General features: G+C 34.6%; 1 protein-coding gene across 9 annotated transcripts in view; it reads right to left on the minus strand.

The window, feature by feature from the left end:
- LOC136829305 (guanylate cyclase 32E-like) overlaps positions 1-23,783 on the minus strand; it is a 475,168-nt gene that overhangs the window by 10,726 nt on the left and 440,659 nt on the right. For all 9 annotated transcript variants that reach the window (XM_067087668.1, XM_067087664.1, XM_067087670.1 and 6 more), the window contains 12 exons: positions 23,223-23,381; positions 21,171-21,337; positions 17,361-17,472; positions 16,871-17,044; positions 16,111-16,287; positions 14,914-15,034; positions 2,871-3,056; positions 2,566-2,740; positions 1,708-1,848; positions 1,237-1,360; positions 1,080-1,148; positions 662-836 (listed from right to left, as the gene is read on the minus strand). In XM_067087668.1, coding sequence (XP_066943769.1) covers positions 662-836; positions 1,080-1,148; positions 1,237-1,360; positions 1,708-1,848; positions 2,566-2,740; positions 2,871-3,056; positions 14,914-15,034; positions 16,111-16,287; positions 16,871-17,044; positions 17,361-17,472; positions 21,171-21,337; positions 23,223-23,381 — 1,780 coding nt within the window. The remainder of the gene's footprint in view (positions 1-661; positions 837-1,079; positions 1,149-1,236; positions 1,361-1,707; positions 1,849-2,565; positions 2,741-2,870; positions 3,057-14,913; positions 15,035-16,110; positions 16,288-16,870; positions 17,045-17,360; positions 17,473-21,170; positions 21,338-23,222; positions 23,382-23,783) is intronic.

Genomic DNA, 23,783 nt, shown 5'->3' on the forward strand with positions numbered 1-23,783 from the left:
TATCACATTAAGCATCAACTGCCTTTCATATCTTAAAAAATCCAAAGAACGATAGCGCAAGAACCAACTATCCCAGTCAGGAATAGGAGGGAAGGAATTTTATGCACATTACCATGAAATGATGAGTATTTTTATGTCACTCTGGAAGCCAGCCAACACATGGATAATTTTAATTTTTTTACATTTCAGATACCGGCTACGTCACCTAATTTGACGTACTCTTTATGCAGCTGTTCTGGTGATGATGTGAGTGACAGGAAGAAGAAAAAAAAGTAAAGTGAAACCCATTAACCTATTCAATGTGTTTTGAAGTAGTGGGCTAATTTGCTTGGCTGTTATCAATTAATAAAAGCACGTCCCCTAAAATACCAGTTTTATTGTGTTTTCCCTCGATAACTAAATGCATGTGGATAAAATAATTTTGATCTAAACAAATGTGGCATCATCCATTGTCTGTTGTGACTAGTTTTTTCGCTTCGGTGAAAAGATCATATTTAATTACAATGAAATCCGCACAGTATATGCTTAAGTTGTTTATGGATATACTAAGTCCTACTATAAAATAAATTCCAGTACGTGTGAATTATGACTGCACAGTATGGGTTTTGTAGCAAATAAAATAAATTATTAAATTTTAAAAGTAAGGAAAGAAAATTCTTACCTGAATGAATACCAATTCTAAGTTTCAAGGTGTCCCCAGGGCGATGTCTGATGGTGAACTTCTTCACTGCCAAGAGAAGTTTTAGCGCCATGGAAGCAATCTCGGCAGCATGCTGGTCTCCATTGCAAATAGGTAATCCCGAAACCACCATATAGGCATCACCAATTGTCTCTACCTGCAAAGTTAAAGCATACATTACACTGCAGTTATAGTGCTGAAAGCAATTAACAACTAATATAGTATACTGTAACACACAGGAATTGGTTCTCTGCTCCTACAACAATGAATTGGGAACAACAGGAGCAAATATTCAAGAAATGCGGATCACTCAATCAAATGCCAGAGTTTGGTCTAAACCACAATGTACAACAATCATGCATATCGTTATAGAACAATTAGGCACCTCATGGTTACTTACTTTATATACATCATAATCGCCTATAATAGCATCGAAGCAAGTATAAAGTTCATTGAGCATATCCACCATCTGTTGGGAGAGAGGATTATGTTAATCTTAAAGTTGCCACTTCCAGAAAAAATGTGAAAACATTCTCTTATCAATATTACATTATTACCTGCAGTGGAGTTGATTCTGCCGACAAAGCGGTGAATCCCACAATATCACTAAAATATATGGTGACATTATCGTAGCTTTCTGGAGGAACCTTTTCTCCTCGTTTCAAAGACTCCGCCACAGATCTGAGAGAGAGAGCAAAATTGCCCTTTAAGACAAAGCAAGTTTATTTGAAAAATTTTTACAAAAATTTCTCCTAAATCCAGATCAGTTTTCTTAAGTTTTGAAAAGATACGTTTCTTATGGGAAAAAATTATTAAAAGATTAAAAGACATTTTCCAGAGAACACATCCCCTTAGCATGTTATCAAAATACTCTTAAGACATGAATAAAATTTGAAATAAAACTTGTCTTGACATCGACAATCATGAAATATTCTAAGCATAAGCAATATCCATTCAGTTTAAAACATTCTATCTTCGCCCACTGTAAGTGCCACCTGCCTGTTACGTGAAACAAAACCATCACTCACTTAGGAAGCATTCGAAGGAGCAATATTTCCGTCTTCTTTTTTTCTTCCACAAGCTGTTTAGTCCGTTCTTGCACTTTGCCTTCTAAATTGTAGGCATACTTCTCCATAATAGCTAACATATTGTCTACAATATTTAGCTTCCTGTAAAGTGAAGAAAATTAATTAAAATGCTCCTTAAATTCAACATCACTACCGCTAATTAAACCATTTTGAGTGCAAAATACTCGCGTTGAGAGTGCAAATGAGATGGGAAATAAAAGAAAATAACTCCTATTACTCATGGCCCCCCACCCCCCAATTTTAAATCTTAAAAGGATTTCCTGAAGTAGATTCCGAATTCACTCCTGCTCATGCTTTCCAAGAAATACGATATCCCGTCTTCCAATAGCCTTACTGTTTCTCTTTCTCCCCCCCCCCCTTTTGTTATTCAGTTGGGCCTGGGAGATAAAGGAATTGGCTTTCCCATATCAGCACTTTAAATGAAAAGAAGTAAGTACATTTTACTAAAAAGACAAATATAAAATAATTTTTATTCTTTTTATTCAGAGACTGCCTAAATTGGAATCTTTTTTACCTTTGGAGGATTTTAAACGGCATTATATCCTTACACATTCTGTGCACACCATCCCTATTCGGTTATATTTAGTCATTAAAAATCAGCGTGTACAATCAAAGTTACTAAACACTCTTTATATACCTTTAATAAAACAAAAAGGCAGTGGGCTTGTTAAAGACTTTGTAGTACTTAACAATAAACAAGTTAAAGTAAGCCCCTCATATCTGGAAACTGAAAATAGTTTAGAATGGTGGAAAATAAAAAAATAAATACCTAAGGAAAACTAAAATAAGAGCGCTTACAAGCCTGCCTGCATTTCCTTAAGGCGCACTCTTACGAGCTTGAAATCGGGTCTTTCGTCCGGGTCTTCAGCCCAGCACTCACGCAAACACCTCTGCACATATTCAGGAGCCTTCAGCGTGTCTAATGGAGGGCGGAGGGGAGGCTCCATGCCTGAAGCCACACCGCACAACAACTCTGCGATGCACAATTAGTTTGAAAGGGTAAATAAGCTGTTCACTTTTAAATTTGCCAAGGGAAAATCAATATATGCATCTGATGACAATTATGAAAAATTCGGTTCAGAATGAAAATATAATTTGATTACCTTGAATGTTGTACCGGTCAACCAGCGAACCCCAGGGTCCTTTCCTTCCAACCACCTCATACAAAATGATACCAAAGGAATAAACGTCTCCCTTTTGCGTGCCTCGTGGATGTGCCCCTGGCACGCGCAAAAGCTCTGGCGCTCGCCATAATTTCTTTCTGGAATCGCATACCATTTCTGGGGAGGCTGTAGGGAACGTTTACTAACTCATAAATGAGGAATAAAATGCATGAGGTGTTAGACATTGATTGAAAAAAAAAAAAAAAAAAAAAAGACAGCAGCATATAGAATATATGAGCAGACATGCGAAATAATTTTCATGACGTAATTTCATCCCGGAAATTCACGAAAGGGCAATACTTTTCTGTTTTCAATACAGAGTTCGCCAAAAAAAAAAAAAATAAAAAACACGTGTCATGAAGCCTCAGTATGAAGAATGCAAAACCAAGTAGGGCTTATGAGTTTTTTCCAATGTATTTTTTATTTCACATTTTTTTTCATATTGCGCTTACGACTCAAAAAAGGTTATTTTTTCACATATTTTCTTTCATTCGATTTATTGATACAGATGAAATTAGAACATACTCAAATGTATTAACAACACAAGAAGACTGAAGCCTTTTTGTAACGAGAGTGATTTCCCCTAATCTGGCCTGGAAAGAGGGACAAATAGGATGGAAGGATTACTCTGTGAGCGTTGAAAAAGAGCAGTGTATGTACAGAAAGATTAGCTTCAGTCAGGGTGATCTAAATATCGACAGAAGAATTATGTCATAGCAGAAGTGTTATGGCCTAACTATATGCCAAAAATAATAACCCCATTATAAAAGTTTACTTTTAAAGCTAAATATTGATTAACGTAATAACAATAGTTGCCGTCTGCCCAATAAATCTTTAACTGAGCAAATGAACAACAGTTTTTCGAATAAAAATATCGTAAGCATAAAAACACCTTAAACCTACCAAGTATAATAACCTATATCCCTACTACTGTCCTAAACAACAACTGATTGTTTGTATCCATCTTTCTGGGTGAACTATATTTAAGGTTAAAAGTAAACATAATGCTGACTCCTAGATTTGTTCACGTGCACCTCCGTTTACAGTCCCATACATATGGTACTAATGTCATAAATGAGAGTCTCGGCCCTGAAGCTGATAGAAGATCGAATAAACGTCATACATTCTGAGAGCTGTGATTTTATAATTGGAAGGTAATGACGGAAGAAAACGGAAAGGGATTATGAAGTGATTCAAGTTATTAAGTAAATAGAATGTGACAAAAATATCTATCAACTTGCATACAGGCACTTCTTATATACTTAAGTATACAACACACGCAAGCACACACATTATATATATATATATATATATATATATATATATATATATATATATATATATATATATATATATATATATATATATATAATACTGCGGAAACTGGGGCGAATAATAGAGAAAAAACCAGCGCTTGAATGGAAAGCATCTTTATTTCTAACGACTACTTTCGTTGACTTCAATTGTCGATCAGCGAGCAACCTAATTTTGAATATTTTCTTTACACTGGAAATTATATACATCATTAAAATATATAAATTTAATAATATGAAAAATTTAGCTGCAAAATCTGGAGATAAGAAAATACAAATATATGTAGTCAACACATTAAAATAAAAAAGGTGACAAAACACACAAAAAAAGTGATAAAAGTTTGTGGTTTAAAAAAAAAGTAAATCGACAGACCTTTCATTTCTGCAGAGACTGTTTGTCTCTCAAGGTTTATAGACTCAAACACACTGGGATCCATTTCGCTAATCTGCAGGAAAGGACTGAAAAGGAGTCCGCTTTCACAAGAGGGTCCTATTCTTACGCGAGCTGACGAATGTGTGTGTCTGAATTGGTATGTGTGAACTGTTCTCATCTAGAAAGCACAAACAACGATAAACCATGTAATTTAGGGGTGTGAAGGTTTAAGTTTAGAGTAGCTGACCGGAAGTGTTATGCCCATCTCGCAAGACAGAGAGAGGAAATTTATTGTAACAATCAACAAATATCTAGCTGGTCTTCAGTTGTCTGAAATCAATGAAGACGTATAAAATATACCCAGAGATATCAAATATTCTACAGGGAAAAATTAAACTTCCAGCCAGTTATTTATGTCGGTAAATACAATTCAGGGAAGTCATTCGACCGTATGAAAATACACCATTGGTGGTTTGTTGTTCATTGCTGATATGCAAAATAGTGCCACCGCTATTTTGGGTTCATGTGCCAAAAAATCTGGTTTTCGTTGTTTCCTTATTTTCTGAAGAAACACTGTCAAAGACAAATGGCAATTCAGTATAAAAGGGAAATTCGAATTCATCTCATCCATGATAAAAATGGTCACAATTGTATATCAAAATTAATGAATAGCTTTTGAATTTCAACCTTCAGCCGTAGTCGCGTATTAATTAGTGTTTATTCAAAAAGAACGTCCGCTCAGGCATTACGTGAATATAATTAATATATTTTCGAAACAGACATTGGGCAATGCAACAATTAACTCGGTTATTTATAATGAAGTGATCAGTAATGCCCAAATTTGATTATTAGTAAAGAAATCAATAATAAATTTGCAATGTTATTCTAAAGGGAACCAAATTAGACAACACTTTTTCTTATTGTACTTACGGATAATTTCAATGACCTACATGGTATGACAACACATCACATATAAATGAGGTTATTATTAAATACCAAAAATTAAATCAGCAGCGTTTTAATGTTTATAGCGCCATTAGTGTCCCTGAAAGTTAAATCTTTATAATACACGTTCTCACAAAACGGTATGAAAGACAAAGGACTCTCTCAGAGTAGATTTTTTTCCGAACTTGCCTCAATTTCCCGCAAAACAGATGATTTATTTGAATAGACGGTAATGGCAGAGCAATAATTATGTGTGGAACTCAATATATGGTATACAGTAAGTAATTAGTTAAACTGTGCAAATGAACCCTAAACCCTAAAAATTACTCAAAAGGAAATTGGCTGACAGTAACTCCAATCGATGGAACTCTCACTCGAAACTGGAGGCCATGATTCCACAAGAGGCTATAACACTGACCAACTAACATAAGGCAGCCACAAAAAGCCACATGGATACCACAGTCAATTTAGCACGACATCTATAGGGTGATACTGCGCATTGAAAGTATCCAAAAATGCTTCCTTTAGCGATTGAATAATTACAAAGTTAATATCCCATCGAAAAGAAATTATTAAAATTACTAATTTTTTTTAATAAATCCAGCACTCGTGCAATCAAGGAAAATTATAAAGACTGAAATCGTTTAAAGCACGGATGTCCTCAAATTTGGTTTCCATTTCCATGGAACTGAGGGTTTCATTTTCCTACTAATAGAACCACCCAATTACCGTATTCATTCAAGTGATTCCTTAAAAAATCTAACGAGGATGCAGTGAAACCCCAATGGACAATCGCGCTCTCTCTCTCTCTCTCTCTCTCTCTCTCTCTCTCTCTCTCTCTCTCTCTCTGTAAAACACAGACGAGCCAAGTATTCGGTATCATTTCCGACTGAATATGTGGGAGTTAAACTTATATATACACTATTCTATTACGCACATATCCATTAAACGTTCTTCTTGAAAAGCGTGTTGACAATACAAAGATAGCTTCGCCAATACTGATATTTATTTGACGAGTCCCGGATACAGAATTCAATGTTAGTGAGAAAATAAATACCGAGGGGTTTTCATCGTATTTCGAAATGTTTGTGAAGTTTTAATTTAATAGGCAAATTTATATGTGCTCCATCATGCGCGAGCAAACATACAAGCACACAGACACACATATGTATATATATATATATATATATATATATATATATATATATATATATATATATATATATTATAAAGTATCTTTTACTGTTCGACAATGAATAATAACGAATAATAATATTTGCACACAGAAAGAGAGAGGGATAAATTATAATCATATTCTGCCTCATCGAAGCTGGAATGGTTTGTAAAGATTCAACGTATAATTAGCGACTTTTTCGACAAGATGAAATTTATTTTTGGGACGAGATATTTCCAGCAGACATCCTGATAACTTGCATACAGTTGCATCCATTAGCGAGCACGGATTGTGAAAACAAATCTTAATTTCCATTTGCACTATTCATCTTTCAGTGTCAGTCTGGATAATCATGTAGAGCAAACCCGTTTTTTTTCTTTTACAGAACCAAAGAAGAAAATCTACTACTCGTAATTATCTGCTGCAAACTTTGTAACTGTTCTTCATAGAAGACAAACAGAACTTTACTGCTTCAAATGGAAGACGGGCAAAATATTCATGAAGTCTTCAAACAGTGTCTGAACGCCGTGTTTACTTACTTTCCTCGTAGAAACGAAATCTAACAGAAGGGCAAAGTCATTTAACACAAGGATGGACGTTCCTAGGATGATCACATTTTGCGAAAGAATCTCGTAATGGAAACTGCGGATGGTAAATATTTGCGGTATTATCAACCCAAATCAAAGTTCGTTCTCGCCAACCATGGAGGGCCCTATCCAACAATCATTTCACGCAACTCAAATTTTCATCACTCACCTCTCCAGCTAGAATGAATCTTGCGTGATTCCAGTTAAATTGTGAACGCCTTAAGACAAGCATCTAGACAAAACATTAGATATTTGGCTAAATCTTTTAATGTTTAACAGTAAATAGTGATGAATATTAAAAATATTTTATGCACACACAAAGAGAGAAAATACATTTTTACACCATCAAAAACAACGGTTCTTAAAGATGCAAAACAAAATAATACGCTACCCTTACAACCAGAACGTCCAGAATATGTAATTACGCGAATAATTGCCGTGATTTTTCCACACAGGACACATCAACAAATGATAATCTGACATGTGACTGATGTGTCTATAAATGGCGTTAAAGAATATGCAATTACTTCCAAGAAAAGACGTTCTTAGGAATATCCATGGACGTCCAAGAGGGCTTAATAATGACTAAATACTGCAGAAAATATTGCACACAAGCGAAATGTTTAAATTATACCCAACATTTATGTTATTTTGCGGTCAGTAAAAGCTAAGAACTACTGTGTTGTGAGGGAAACGAATGATTCGGGTGAGAGAAAAAAGTTGCTTGAACAGGAAATTTCAAGTCGAAAAAATAAAATGTATCTCACACACAAATCAAATGAAATATAAAATAAAGTTTTAGGTAATTAATTTCATGTTCATTATCAGCATTTATTATTAGGTCCACCAGTTTCTCGTTAAATAGTACTCTATGTATGGATAGTAATGGGGTATATAAATGAAAACATGAAATGCTGAAATAAATTATGAGTGTATTCAATAACCTCTTCAACCGCGTAACCGTACGAGATAGTCAGTATTATAAATATAAATGTGATAAAGCTTCATTATAAAAAATTCAAACTCTACATGAGAAAAATACTGACTTCGGCATGCGTTCGTAATATCAATTAATATTACGTTTTGAAATATTTCAAGATATATAACTGTGCAGGCAGCCGCATACGACAAAGCTCGTTGATTAAAGTAGAACAGCAGTTTTCGCTTAAAGGTTAAGACTTCAATTATTCATCAAAGGTCAATAATTGTTTCTTTCTTCACAGAAATAAGTCTGTGTACCATCTTACAGGCATACCTGGTCATAGGCGCAGCTGACTGGTGAAATGACTGGCGAATTTGAATTACATGCTGGTTAACAAAAAGTATATTTCGATGTGCCAATAGTCATGCAGTTCCTAACATTTGCTTTTATGTGTTATTAATCACTTGATTTAGTTATATTCACGTGTGCTGCCAAGTTATGAAGTTCGATTAATGGGTATTTCATAGAAGGATATGCCGTGAATCTATGAAACCAGAGATTAGTGTTGTTTAAGAGTTGCTTGACAAAGGGCACAGTAAATAAACTTTCTCGAGTCCGGTTGTTACGATTGCCAAAAGAAAGGTAAAATTACGAAGGAGGAAGTCGAACAATTAGATTAAGCTGAAGACAACGATTTTAGAAATATATAACAGCAAATCACTTTGTCGAGAATGAAGACTTAATGGCAAGAATGAAGGTGAGCCCTATCTACACTCGATCAGATCTGAACCTTTCTAAGAGATACTAAATTAAAGGTCAAGATAGGGTAATACTGAACTAATGGTCAGAATGAAAATTAGGCATGTCGAGACAATAACTTAAATTAGTAGATACAGTACGTTACGACAGCATTAATATGGAGTTAATGATAATTACTGAAATAACAGCAATCAGCAATAGTTTTCAATTACTGCCATGTTTCAATATGGCAGATATTGAATAACATATAATTTTAATATGAGCGTATTACTGATTGCAAATATTAAAATTCCTAGATGAATTACTGGAGATTTGGAAGCAGATTAATTGAATACAAGAGAACGCTAAATCGAGTCCTATTACCAATTTCGTGGAATTAAAGCTATAATACAAATAAATTCCAAGTATGGAGAAGTTATTGTAGCAAAAAAAAAAAAAAAAAAACCAGGAATAATACATGAAATTACTGATATAAAAAGCCCCATCTCCCAAAACAGAGATAAATCTCCTTTACAGTCATAAACATACACAACCACAGACATGCCACTTAAGAACGCACGTTAAGCGGCTTTATTTAAATATCTAAAGTTCCAAACAATACGAAAGAATACATGGGTTAAGGCACACGTAAGAATCAATAGTTAAAAAACTGCCTCCTCTGCATATGACTTTATCAATTCCCTTTAAATGAAACCTAAAGAGAGATCAATCATGACGGGTACATGAATGAAGCCTTCGTCGGAATATGACCCAAGTTCAGGTGCTCTGTCATCTACTGGGACAAAGATCACGAGAATCTTACTCAGTGACTCGGCAAAAAAAAAAAAAATATAGTAATATAAATGAAATTTCTACAAGCTAACTCATGAGTAAATAAAGCAGGTCGATCAAGTCCATAAAAAACCAATGCTTATGTACCTTTCGAATCTCAAAAAGATGGTTTACTCGAATGACAAGCACGGCCGGTACAGTTTTACCTCGTCTTGCTAGCATGCCACAAAATCATAAATCAGGATGTACTTGAACGTCCTTTCCGATCCTTTTGCATAAACATCAAAAGATACGATAACCTGATTTATATTCAAGTGAAAACTATTTTCGTGTTAGTTATTGGGCTATCTGCATAATTTATTCAGATGCTCGCTCTAGGAAAGAGCATCGTCATGATTTATGCATCTTTATATAAAAATATTACAAAACGTCAGATTAATAAATGCTATTAATACCCATCGTCCACTACTACACTTTAATTTTAAACCTGGCAATGATTTGAAACATTTTCTTATGCCCGGAAAATAAATTAAGTTTTGCAATCAGTTTTCTTTTTACACATTGGATAAATATTAGTTAGGAAGCCCTCACAGATGTTGCGAAAACGCAACTGTGGGGACACAGGTCATTGTATGCCAACGACTATTAAAAAAAATTATATGAGTTATCTGTCCTTATTTCTCTACAAGCCAAATATCATTTATACCTGCATAATTAAAGGTGATATATAAACCTCCTGGAAAACAAAGAAAATTTTGTTATTGTACTCATGTACACTTCCACTTATGTTTCAATTTTCTAATTGTGTGATGTGATGAAGATAGAATTACTAAATGAGAACTTCTTTGACTCATAATAGGGTGAATTAAATTGGAATACAATCTTCTTGTGTTAGATAGAAACTCAGAATAACACATTCATAAATATGGTATCAGAGTGAGAGAATCCACTCGCACAAAAATCAATATGAAATATCAATGGAAAAATATGTATGCTTATGCCTTCATCTTCTCTATCTACTCCTCCCATTCGTGAATTATATTTTCTAAACAAAGAGGGCGTACGTGTCAATATTTACTTTTCTTGAGTTTTTGATTATTGTTTTACTCTTGTTGAAGAGTATATCGCATGCTGATTTGATGTTGGAGTGACAATACCATTGTCGTTCTACCTTACTGCAATGCCATTTGAATCTTTATCAAGATAATATTCAAATCTCCCTCTGCAACATTCCTTAAATAGTCTGGCACTTGTATGAGGGCATTTCTCAATCATATTGCTTCGAAGAGTGTCAGTTGCACAATGACCTCTTTCATGAATCTCTTCCTAAAGTTTTACGGATGTACAAGCTGAATTTCATTCCCTGACACTGTACTCTGACTCAGGTCTATCGAGAAAGGTTAAAATTGCCGCTCCTCTATACCAAAGCCTGTTTATAAAAATTTTCGGAAGAATCTGGATTCTCATCTATACTCTGATATACATCCATAAGATTTACGTATCCCAGTGGAGTGGCCGCTGCCCATCCCCTGTAGCCCCAGCGTATTGGTTTTCCTTTTATAAATTGCTTAGTAGGATGGCGCCCGTAAGAAGGCATTGATTTGTCAATAGAGATATTGGCAGGACGAAAACCGCTCCGTAGCTAATGAAACGCTCGTTAAGAAGGTTCAGAAGCGGTCATGCCATTGCAACCTTATCATTCTTTGGCAATTCTGCGTTGTTAGCCGGGTTGAAATATCTGATTTTCTCGTCAAATATTTTTCTATGTATTGAGTTAGCAACCGATTCATTCTTGTCATCAGTGTCCAATGAACAACACGTTCGACGCCAGGGGCCTGTACCTTATCTTGATAATAACTGAATTCCAGTGAACATTCATCCCGTACAGGAGAGTTGACAGTATGGGTTTCCTTTCTGAATCGCATACACAACAGTTTCCAGCGTTTAAATTGTTCAGTAACACTAGTGGATAAGAAATTCTAAAAGCTGTTGATGGTCTGCAGGGATAATGAGGTCATATCTTGATTTCATGCAATTTCTACAATCTTGATTAATTTCTTAGAAGATTTCGAGGGTATTTTCCGTGAAGGGGGATTATGGGGCTATTTTCCATTCTCAGAAAGCAATGACCTTACTGCTGTACATCCTGATATTCCTTGGACTCTTGTGGAACGCTGTTAATATTATGCCTTCTTCTAGTAACCGAGTTTTAGGAAGATTTTCAATTTCGACAATTTCTTCATCACCGGAATCCTCATTGGTAATTTAACCCTCAACGGGCGGAGAAATATACCGTAATATATTTCCTTCTCTTTGCAATGACATTTTCATCCTTTCCAACTATGTCATCTTAACTTTCCTCTTCTGACTGCAAGCTGTTCAGCATTTTGGCAATTTCATATCCATTCAAGCTTCTGGCAGATGAATACTTGCATATATAAAAGTGACCATATAGTATTATATTATATTATATTATATTATAAGATATATATATATATATATATATATATATATATATATATATATATATATATATATCTCTCTCTCTCTCAAAATAAAACAAGTGCTTAACACGACAGGGGGAGGTTACTGAAATTTTATAGTATGCTTTAACTCTGTCCTATACAAAAAAATGATGGAAGACATTTGGACCCAAAATGACCGCATTGTGAGGTCCGTATGTGCAAGGAAATCTTATTACTGCTCTTTTTAACTTAAATATGAAATTCACTGGTTATCTTGGATATTATCTTAGGTATTAGGGGCTAAATGAAAAAAAAATTTGGATCTTCGTGCAAATGACACTCAAATGCATTATATATTTTAATCTGAATTTTAAAAAGTCAGCTTTTCATACCAACATCCATAACATTTGGGTAATTTTTATATGAATTTCCATGCCAACATCCAGAGCATTCACAGTCCCTCAAATTTCTTTTCATTCTAGGTTTTACTTCTAGTTTATAGATACATTAAATTTGGTAGCTGTATTGAACCTATACTTTCACAAGCTTAACGCCGTAAATATCCAAAATCTTCATTTGTTAAATACATTAAAATCCAAGATCTTCATTTGTTAAATACAATAAAAGAGTTTTTTTCTTTATTAAATGTGAAGAGGATTGTTAGCTGATAGTCAATATGCATATAGGAAGCAGTTAGGTACCTGCGATGCGCTTTTAGACTTGACAAACCATTTGCAAGAGAACCTTGATAAAGGTTTTGAGTGCAGAGTAGCAGAGTAATTCCAACAGATTTTAGAGCTGCTTTAGATTTAGTAAATCACAAGACACTTATTTATAAACTTCAGACACTTGGAGTGGGTGGATATGTTTTACGATTACTTAAAGATTTCCTTACAGGTGGGCAGCAGCGAGTCGCTGTTGATGGGATCTTTAGTGAACCAAGACCTATTGTGTCTGGAGTTCCACAGGGTAGTGGTCTTGGTCCACTGGTATTTTTATTGTATACAAGTGATATGCTTCACTTATGAGAAATGAAGCTGCCCTCAGCCTCAGTCGGGACATGGACCGGATCAGTGAATGGTGTAGTCGGTGGGGTATGAGGCTGAACTCCATTAAAGCGAAAACACTATTGATTAGCAGATCTCGTACAGATTTTCCACCCCATCATCCCCTCATGTGGATGGGACTTTGATGAATGCTTCTAAAGGTTTAACTATTCTAGGTGTGTAACTTTTGACTCACATCTTACTTTTGAGAAACATCTAATGAAAGTTTTAGCAAATGCCGCACGAAAGTTAAACACTTTTCGTAAGGCCTCATATATTTAAAGTATAACTGTTTAGGTCGTTTGTCCTTCCTTTACTAGAATACTGTTCTCCGGTGTAGATGTCAGCTTCTGCCAGAGATTTACCTCTTTTAGACAGAGTGGCTCGTGGTGGTAAGTTTCTGTTACCTAATATTAGCAGTTGTAATTTGGACCATCGACGGATGGTCTCTTGTTTGTCTTTTTCATAAGTTGTTTTTTAACAGAGTTCTTTTTCACATTCACAATTGATCCCTGGTCCCATTTTCCTGCCGAGAGCTACCAGATCCCGTGAACAGCAGCACTAAATGTGCCCTTTTTTCCTCACACCATTGGAATGTGGAACATCCCAACAGCCTCCCAGAGGATGCCGTTCAATTGGAACTTCAGAAGTTCAAGCGAAGTTGCAGTGCAATTTCTATTTTAATTTACTTACATTATTTATTTATTAATTTGTGTTTTTCTAATGACTGATCTTCTCTTTCTGTAATTCCCATTACCTTATGTTACTTCTTCCTAAAGAGCACCATAATATTCTTTGGAAGCTTGAATTTCAAGTCAGTGGCCCTTGTAGGCTTGTTCCATATGAATAGGGTTCATCTTCTGAATAATAATAATAATAATAATAATAATAATAATAATAATAATAATAATAATAATAATAATAATAATAATAATAATAATAAAACTAACACTCTCTATACCAGTCATGCCGAACAGATTTACAAGGGATTATTATAACGTTAGTGAGCCGTTGTAGCGACATGCATTTAAATATTGTCTGTTTCAGCAACGTATTTTCCTAACATTAGCAGTGTGCTCTAGAAAGCGCTTAATCAATAGGTTTTAAGCCAAAATTAACTTAAAATTAATCATTTAATAACGGTGACTTCACAGGTCCTTTTCATTAATACCATTAAGTGTCGAGAGAGATAACTTTTGTTTCTCGTTGCATTCTAAATATTTAAAGGATCTTAGCAGCCGCAGAATATATTAGTGATGGAATGACAAAAATCCTTTAGTTGTTTATATAGTTGGATGTTTCATCGACTGAATGACAATTTGCATTTATTATGGAATCAGTGTAATTTCTTTCTGTTGACTAAATTTCTCCCCCTAAGTAAAATTATAGAGTAATTAAATCCAAAAAATAATTTGCCGAAGTGTAATAACTTATTTTTGCGCAAAAAATCCACACACACAAAAAAAAGAGAGGAACACAAGAATAACGTTTTAAAAATTATGCAAAACTGGAGCAAAAATGGAAACAAATCGCTAAAAAAAAATGGCAGTTCTTAAAATAAGCATTAAATATGAAGGTGGCGACATAATAAGCAGAAATCAACTGGAGGGCGAATGGTATTTCCTTACCTTTAAACTCGTGAAGGCCAAAATCCGCAACTTGAAGAACCCACCGAGAATCGATTAGACAGTTGCCTGATCGAAGATTGCCGTGGGACATGATCTCGCTGTCATGAAGGTAAATCATACCCTTCCGAAAGAAAGAAAGAAAGAGAAATAAAGATTACTTTCTGAATACAGTATTTGCATTTACGAACCCATACACAATACATGCAGTACACATGTATATGTGTGTATATATATATATATATATATATATATATATATATATATATATATATATATATATATATATATATATATATATATATATATATATATATAATTTATTTATATAAGTATATATATAACTATATGTGAAAAACACTGTTAAAATAGAATTCGATTTTTTTAGATTTTTTTAGATTCTGTTTATATATATATATATATATATATATATATGTGTGTGTGTGTGTGTGTGTGTGTGTGTGTTTGTGTGTGTGTGTGTGTGTGTGTGTGTTTGTGTGTCGAATTCACGTCCATAACAGCTAATTGTTAACTGTTTTAACAATTTCTGTATGTAACTGTGATAATTTTTCCGCCTTCACACGAGACCATCAATATTAAGCCAGAAATACCCCTTATTATCGAATTCTTTTAACCTTGGGAATAATTTACAGACAAGGACATTCTAATTCATTAGTGCATATAACCCACCATAGAAATAATTTAAATCATCGTGTCGACTGGAGTCTGTCACGCATGATTCTTAAGACTAGCTAGCCAAAGAACAGAATGCGTATAAATGAAAATTTACTGCTGAGTAAATATAACACTATTGGCTGAAAAATTTCATGATTTCCAACAACTTCCTATACCAAAAACAAGTACCATGAATCGCGCATACTGACTGTTTAATAACATTTATCACAAAAATACAAAAGGTGAAGGTTTGTTTTGGCATCATATCCAAATGATGCAGTCGAAATAAAAAAGCATTTCCTTCGTTACAAGGAAAAATATTGACACATATAAAGACAGCAAGTTCTATGTAACTGTAACAGTTCTTGTCTTCCTTCTGCCGCAAGTTCCCGTTTCCTCCGTTTGTCTAACGAAGGTGAGCTACATTTCGAAAAGACACATCCCCAAGAAGAGTTGTAACCTGACCACGACGATCAGGGAGCAATTAGCGAAAACAGTAACCCCCAGTTTCTCTCGTGTGCTTACCTTGATAAGATCCGCGACAAGAGAAGCAACAAACATGTTGTCGAGCTGCAGGTCGTCGTTTTGAAGTACGTCCTCCAGTGACCCTCGAGCGCAATAAGCCGTCAGAATGCACACGCAGCCCGTATCGACACTCGCCCCGATAAAGGGAAGCAGGTTCTCATGCCTTACCTCCCGCATCTGAGGAAGACAATGGCGGGAATATCAAAGAGGGAGGCGAATTCATGAGTTTAATGAGAGTGACAGTGATGCCAAGAGCGTTGGCAAATGTGAAGAAGGAATCATTTAAAAGATCAACAACTGACACAGTAACGATAGGAAAAGAATATTACCACAGAGCTAATGAGAATGCGACAGTGACGTATGAAAATTAAATCATGTTCTTCATCAAGATAAAAACGCTAAATGTGGAAAAACATTTAGAAATATAAATGACAAAGGAATCACGAAAACGAATTGCAATGAGTAAAACTTGAGGTAAACATGAAGCCAGCAACAGTAAATAATGTGCTTCAAATTTAATAAAAGAGAGAGAGAGAGAGAGAGAGAGAGAGAAACAAAATGTGGAAAATCATTCAATATTTTCACAATGGATAAATAAAGTCGTTATAAATGCAAGTGGATTTTATAATATATTCGTTAAGCATACAACACACAAATACCATCAAAAGATATGTACTCCACGCTGTTGTTTTAATACCATTCTGCTACTAATAATCAACCAATTTCTCTCTCTCTCTCTCTCTCTCTCTCTCTCTCTCACCTGTTTCAGTTCCTTTCTGATGCTTCTGGTGAGATCAACGGAACGCTTCTCTATGTGCTTGATGGCCACGATGTTCCCTTTGTAGAGTCCCATCTTGCAGTAGGACATCCGGGGAGCTTCTGCTTGGGACTCGTTGCCGCCTCCGGCGAAAAGACTCTGGCGGTACACCTGGATCTGTTGTGAAGGAAAATTGCAAAGAGCTGTTAATTAAAACGGTTTAAATGCATATTTCTTAAATAGGGAAAGTTAACGTAGATGGTATAATAGCCTTAATTAGGATCAATAATTTTTTTTATAACTGAAGAAAGTAGTTTAGACAATCAATAATAAAAATGTCTGCTCAAACGGTCAACAGCCCTTTATAAAGTAACCTAACTTATTCTTGGCAGCTAAAGAGAATCTGGAGTTCTCAACGAAATACCAACCTTACAAAGACCGTGACAAATAAAAGCATGAACTGCAAAAAAGAACAAATGTACAATGGACTTACTGTGTTATTCTTGGTATGGCCAAATGAGGGAATCTCTGTGTTGATCACTTTGACATCTCTCATGTCGATTTTCCAAAGTAGACAAGCGAGTCTGTGTTCGTACCTGTAGTGCCTGTAAATGAGTGGTGGAATTACATGTGTCAGCGACGTTGTTCAAATGAAGATTATCTAGTTCACGAGACAAACGCAAGTGGCGGTGTTTGAAGGCTTCAACTTTTGATAGGTGTGTGTGTGTGTGTGTGTGTGTGTGTGTGTGTAAAAGAGAAAGCTGATAAGCAAACATATGGGTAAGGAGCTCTTATTGTTAAACTTTCATGTGCGAAATTGTCTCATAATCTTGTCTTATTTTCTATACTGCACTAGCCTCTGGCATCTTTAATAAGATAAAATAATGAAAGAACGAATGAATATTTCATGTTTTCCATGATTCCTGGTTTCGTTGACTTTTTTACAGTACTTTTTTCATTTTTGCAGCAACCTCAATGTTATTTCGTTAATCCACAGTTTTTTTTTTACCTGCTTCATACAGGATTACCTTCTGTCGTTACCCGGTGGGCTGATTTGATCACAATAGGCCCACTTTTTGTATACAGCAATTTATTTTTCAAGTCTAACCTTAGCAACACAAAACTTCTGTCCACGAAATTCGTAATCGTAATATTAAAATCAGATTCTCGATCTTGGAGTTGAAATATTGAAGTGACACCAAGTCACATTTATCGTTAATTTTGCCGATTCCGAAGTCATTCAAAATTTTATAAGCACAAACAACTAAATACATGGAGATTGGCATAAAAAAATAAAGAAACTGTGTATTTTCTCGTCAAAATGAAAGATCGTAATCAACTCGGACAGACTTATATACCAAGACTGTTTTCCAGAATTGTACCCATCACCTGCCTGAGCTCTTCCTTTAGTTTTCCCTCCGTTTAACCCGCATAATATTTTTAATTATATGTCCCACTAGTTTCACTAAATTGAAAATCCAAAGTGAAGTAACATTCTCTCTGATTTAGATGAAAATGGAAAAAATCAATCATACCGGTGTGTGTGTTTATGCACGCGCGCGTGTGTCTCGTTCCATACTGACAGGAGAGTTTTACCGCCCCTTTTCCACAAAATGAAACGAACTATTCTAACAATTTTACCCCATACCAGGAAACAAAATTCTTCCAACTAAGAGATGTATCACACTCAATCGATATGAGCCACAAATAGGCGAGCATATTAAATCGGCAGAATGGGCTTGTCTTCCTGCATGTCATCTAAGAGGAGGTACCACACAGATACGTCTGATTCCTCAGGGGAAGAAAAAGGGAAGAGGAAGATGTGGACGTGTGTTTTTTATGCGTAGACTGAGCTCACTATATGTCAGCCCAGCTCTTTAAGCAGGCGGTCGATTTTACGCTTTAAGAGAAAATATTACCACTGGGAAACAATATCTGTACCTGACAGCAAACCGGCTGAAGGATAATAATATGCATAAACAGGTAATGGTTATGGAACTTGTAGTGTTTCAATAACAAAATTAAAGGTGCTGTAACAACAGGATTTATTGTGAATGCGTCCTATCATGCAGTTTGTATTTCCATTGTCAAGAAAGACAGAAAATTTACAGAACAGATACTCGGTAAAACTAACATTTATAAAAGTTACACACATCTGGAGATTAATCATGGATATTCTAAGAATTCTGAGAGAGAAAGAGAGAGAGAGAGAGAGAGAGAGAGAGAGAGAGAGAGAGAGAGCGCACCAAGCACAGGTTATTGTTGACGTAGATCACAATAATAACTGCAGAAGTTTAGCTAAAGATGATTATTTAATATAAAACATAAATCAACATTGCTTACAAAATTTTTCAGCCAAAATATCTAGCTTTAGGAACAATTAGACAATGAAAATCCAACCTCATTTGCACATGGAACACGTAACGCTTCTAGGGTTGAATCGGTTAATAGTCACTTCCATTCCTTAAAATGAAAATGACACTCAATTAAGACCACGAAAGTTTCTGGAAAAAAAAAGATGAAAACCTATGAAGTGACGGGGAGAAGAGACCAGCACTGCAGAATGATATGCTTCTTACGTGTTTTTACTACATGTATTTAATTAAGGTCAATGTATAAGGGGAAAGTATGAATGTTGCACTAACTATTGATTTGTCTATTTCTGAAGTCATACACAACGAAAAAGACTTATTTACCTAGAAAGGTCACATAAACATTCACACACACATGTGTACATAAACACAAACACACGCACAAGCATATATGTATGTATATTATATATATATGGATATACATTACACATACATATGTATATTATATATATATATATATACATACATATATATATATATATATATATATATATATATTATATATATATATATATATATATATATATATATATATATATATATATATATATATATATATATATATATATATCTACGCCGTGTGACATAAAGGGTCTCTGTGAAATTACGCAGCCCACGTCTTTCCAGAGCTTCACCTTCCTCGAGTTTTCACTTCTCGCAGTTCTCCTTCAAGTAGATAAGATCTTCAAACTCTAACTCTTCTTGTTGCAACAGGAGCCCAGGTGCCACTACCAAGTGCTATTCTCCCAGGTGTTGTGTGAAGGACATGCACACAAAACTTCCCTTTCATCGTTATCTCATGTATGCGTGGGAATCCCTTTGTTTCTATTAGGGTGTAAAATCTGATTACATACTGCCACCTGACTCCGAAAATTCTTCCCAAGCCTTATTCTCATATGGACAGGAATAGAATATAGAATTCAGGCCAGAGGCCAAGCGCTGGGACCAATGAGGTCATTCAACGCTGAAAAGGAAATTGACAGTAAGAAGGTTTGAAAGCTGTAATAGGAAGAAAACCTCGCAGTTGCACTTGGAAACAATTGTTAGAGAGGGTGGAAAGTCAGATGGAAGAAGGAGAATATGAACGGAGGCACAGTATAAGAAATGAGAGAGGTTGCACCTAGGGGTCATGGAGGGGACGCTGCAAAGACCCTTAAGTAACGCAATGCCTACTGTGCACCACGTGAGGTGCACTGAAGGGACTACCCCCATAGGGTATTCTCAAATGGACTAAATCCTTTAGATATAGTTTTAATGACATGCCATATTTAAAGTCCATATATCAATGCAGATTGCTCACGCTTGCATATACTACTGTATTACTTTTGTTTGCACTTTCACTCTATCTGACTTAGAAATCTTATTCAGTCTGCCTATTATTTGATTTGTTTTTTTTAGTCTTCAACTAAATTCCAGCTCGAGATAACCTGTACGTGATACTGTTGCTCCTAAATGTTTGAATGACTCAAAATCACTAATCCTTAGTCCATCTAATGTTTTTGTCCTTTTGAGAGTTCTCATTTTTTGTTTCTAAAGGTTTGGTATATGTAAATGTATATATTAGATATGTATATGTATAACATATACAAATACACACACACATATATATATATACACGTAATGTAAAGCATACAAGGAAGATATTCCCAAAACTCAGCGAGACATTGATGAAAAGCAAACTCCATTAACTGGAAAAATAACCTGAGGGAAATTGCATCCAAGGATAGTGCTTTTCGAAATTTTAAAATACAAACACCAGAGTTGAAAGGAGATTCTAATGCAAAAGGCACCAAAATGGTTTCTCTTGAAGAAAAAGGTAAAAGGAAGAGAGAGAGAGAGAGAGAGAGAGAGAGAGAGAGAGAGAGAGAGAGAGAGAGAGAGAGAGAGAGAGAGAGAGAGAGAGAGAGAGAAAATTTTCAGTAAATACTCACCGGAAAAGAAAAAATAAAATCACAGCAACCAACAAGAAGGAGACGGATATAACGACGACCGTGGAATGCCATTGTTGGTCGCACTTCTCGAAGTTGAAACCACACTTAGGGGAGTCTTTTGGTGGTGCCCCTCCCAGCCAATAGATGTCCTCGTTGACTGTAAGACTCTGAGCGGGTGGAAAAACATTTTGCAATGTACACTTGTTCCTAAGAAATTCATCATAAATAAATATATATATATATATATATATATATATACATATATATATATATATATATATATATATATATATATATATATATATATAATTACATGAATTATTCAGCCATCTGTACATACGCTTTGTGACATGAGGAAACATACTATACACAATAACATACTCTAAGATACTAATGTTGTCCATCTATTTATCTATCTATCATCCATATATATATATACACACACACATATATATAATGTTTGTGTGTGTGTACATTTCTCTCTACCTTGCAAGCACTCTCACTCTTCTTAGTAACTAAGGCAATTCCTTTGTAATTACCTCTTTCACTCCATCTACTAACTGCTTTACAAATCTTTCTTTATTCTTCCCTCCATTATTTCCAAACGTCCAAACCATCTCAAAATGCGATTTAGTTTTTCACCTAATCTAACATTTTTCCTCTTGTACATATTTGTCCATTTCTCACAATTTCAATATTCTTCACGCCACTTATATGCAAGGAAGTCACTTCACCTGCTCCTAACTTGTTCTTGCAATTACAATCAATATCCGATTTTCACTTCCATTTAAGAGGCTTGGCTCAACAATCCCTTTATGTATTCCAGCCTTGGCGTCCAAAAACACTCCCAAGACCACCCAATCTTTAACACACACCATGCTGCATTTCTAGTTGTAGTTACTTCCCTACTATATTTATTCATAATTACGTATAGAAATCAACAGCTTCCATTCTTTCCCCATCCATTCTCGCTTCGTTTTCGTGGTTTCCATTTATCCTCATACTTTTCTTTTCTTGCTAACACTTCTAGAACCTCATTTCTACAGTTTCTTCTCACTATCCCCAATCAGTAGTGTATCATTTGTAAACATCAACCATTCTGCATTCTATTCCCACTCAGTTTTTTTATACATCAACTTTGCAATTATGATTCCTTTCCTTGAAGCATCTCTTCAACTTCGTCCAGACGCTGAACGACCAAGGCGATAACATACCAGTTTCTAAGACACACTTTTACATCTAACTAGTCACCCTCTCCTACATATCCTAACATTTCAGTGTAAAGAGCAAACGAACCAAAACTTCCCCCAACAAATGCAGAGTTCACAAAAAATGCATTTTGAGAACCATACAGTTTATAAAAAGTACTTTAATAATTAACAATGCTTTTTTAACAGGTTGCTTACAAATATTTGGTTAATCCAATTAAACTAACTGGCTTGGATCATCTTTCACCTACAGTATTTAAAAAAAAAAAAATTTAAATTTGTTTGCGTTAAATAAAACAGGAAATTCATGAACAAAATTACTACTAATCTGCATAGAACATCGACATGAGTTTATATAATTTCATCAATGATAGATCCAGTTACATGTGCAAAATTAATTTAATATACCGTACACCCGCCTACTTCTAAATATCCAACATTTATACAGCGGTTACATCCAATGCCAATTTAAGAAGAAAATATTAATAAAATAAATTTCTGTTAAAGGCAAACTATGAAATCGATTATTTTTCAATCATCGAATCAATAACTGTTAGTTTAAACAAAAAATAAACACGTAAGTGAATCTATGTCGAAATTTTCCGATGGTGGACAATGAAAAATATATAAGATTTTTGGTAACGGACACATACACACAAAATACAAGTTTCAAAAGAAAGTACTGTAAAAGAAAGGCTATAAATACAAGGTAGCAGGCAGTAATTAACTTAAAAAAGAAATCCTGAGTTTCAGTTCAAAGATACATAACAAATACATTCACATAATAAAAACCATTTTTTTTTAATCTGCTTGCATTTAAACAAACAAGAGTGAAAATACATACAGGCAAATTCTCCATTGGATTTGGCACGTGATTCTTGTCGTGGAAATGAAATTCCCCGACTTTATGCCAGCTCATTGAAGGCGACGGAGGTGAATTTACTTTTCTTATGGCTAGGAGGGAATACGATCCTTCCGCGTCTCCATTTTCGTCTATGTGAATCTAAGATGAAAATTAATCACATTGTTAGTAAATGCCTAATATATATATTGTATATCTGTGATTTATTTATTTACACACACACACACACATATATATATATATATATATATATATATATATATATATATATATATATATATATATATATATATATATATATATATATATATATATATATATAATGAGGTTACTGGCAGCTTGGAAGCTAAAAGCCTTTTAAATCAAAATTAAGAATCAAATGACCATGACCTACACACACAGTAAATATATATATATATATATATATATATATATATATATATATATATATATATATATATATATATATATATATATATATATATACTGACGTTACTGGCAGCTAGGCAGTTAATAACCTTTTAAATTAAAATTAAAAATCAA

This window comes from Macrobrachium rosenbergii, chromosome 44 (genome assembly GCF_040412425.1).
Source record: "Macrobrachium rosenbergii isolate ZJJX-2024 chromosome 44, ASM4041242v1, whole genome shotgun sequence".
Taxonomy (NCBI): domain Eukaryota; kingdom Metazoa; phylum Arthropoda; class Malacostraca; order Decapoda; family Palaemonidae; genus Macrobrachium; species Macrobrachium rosenbergii.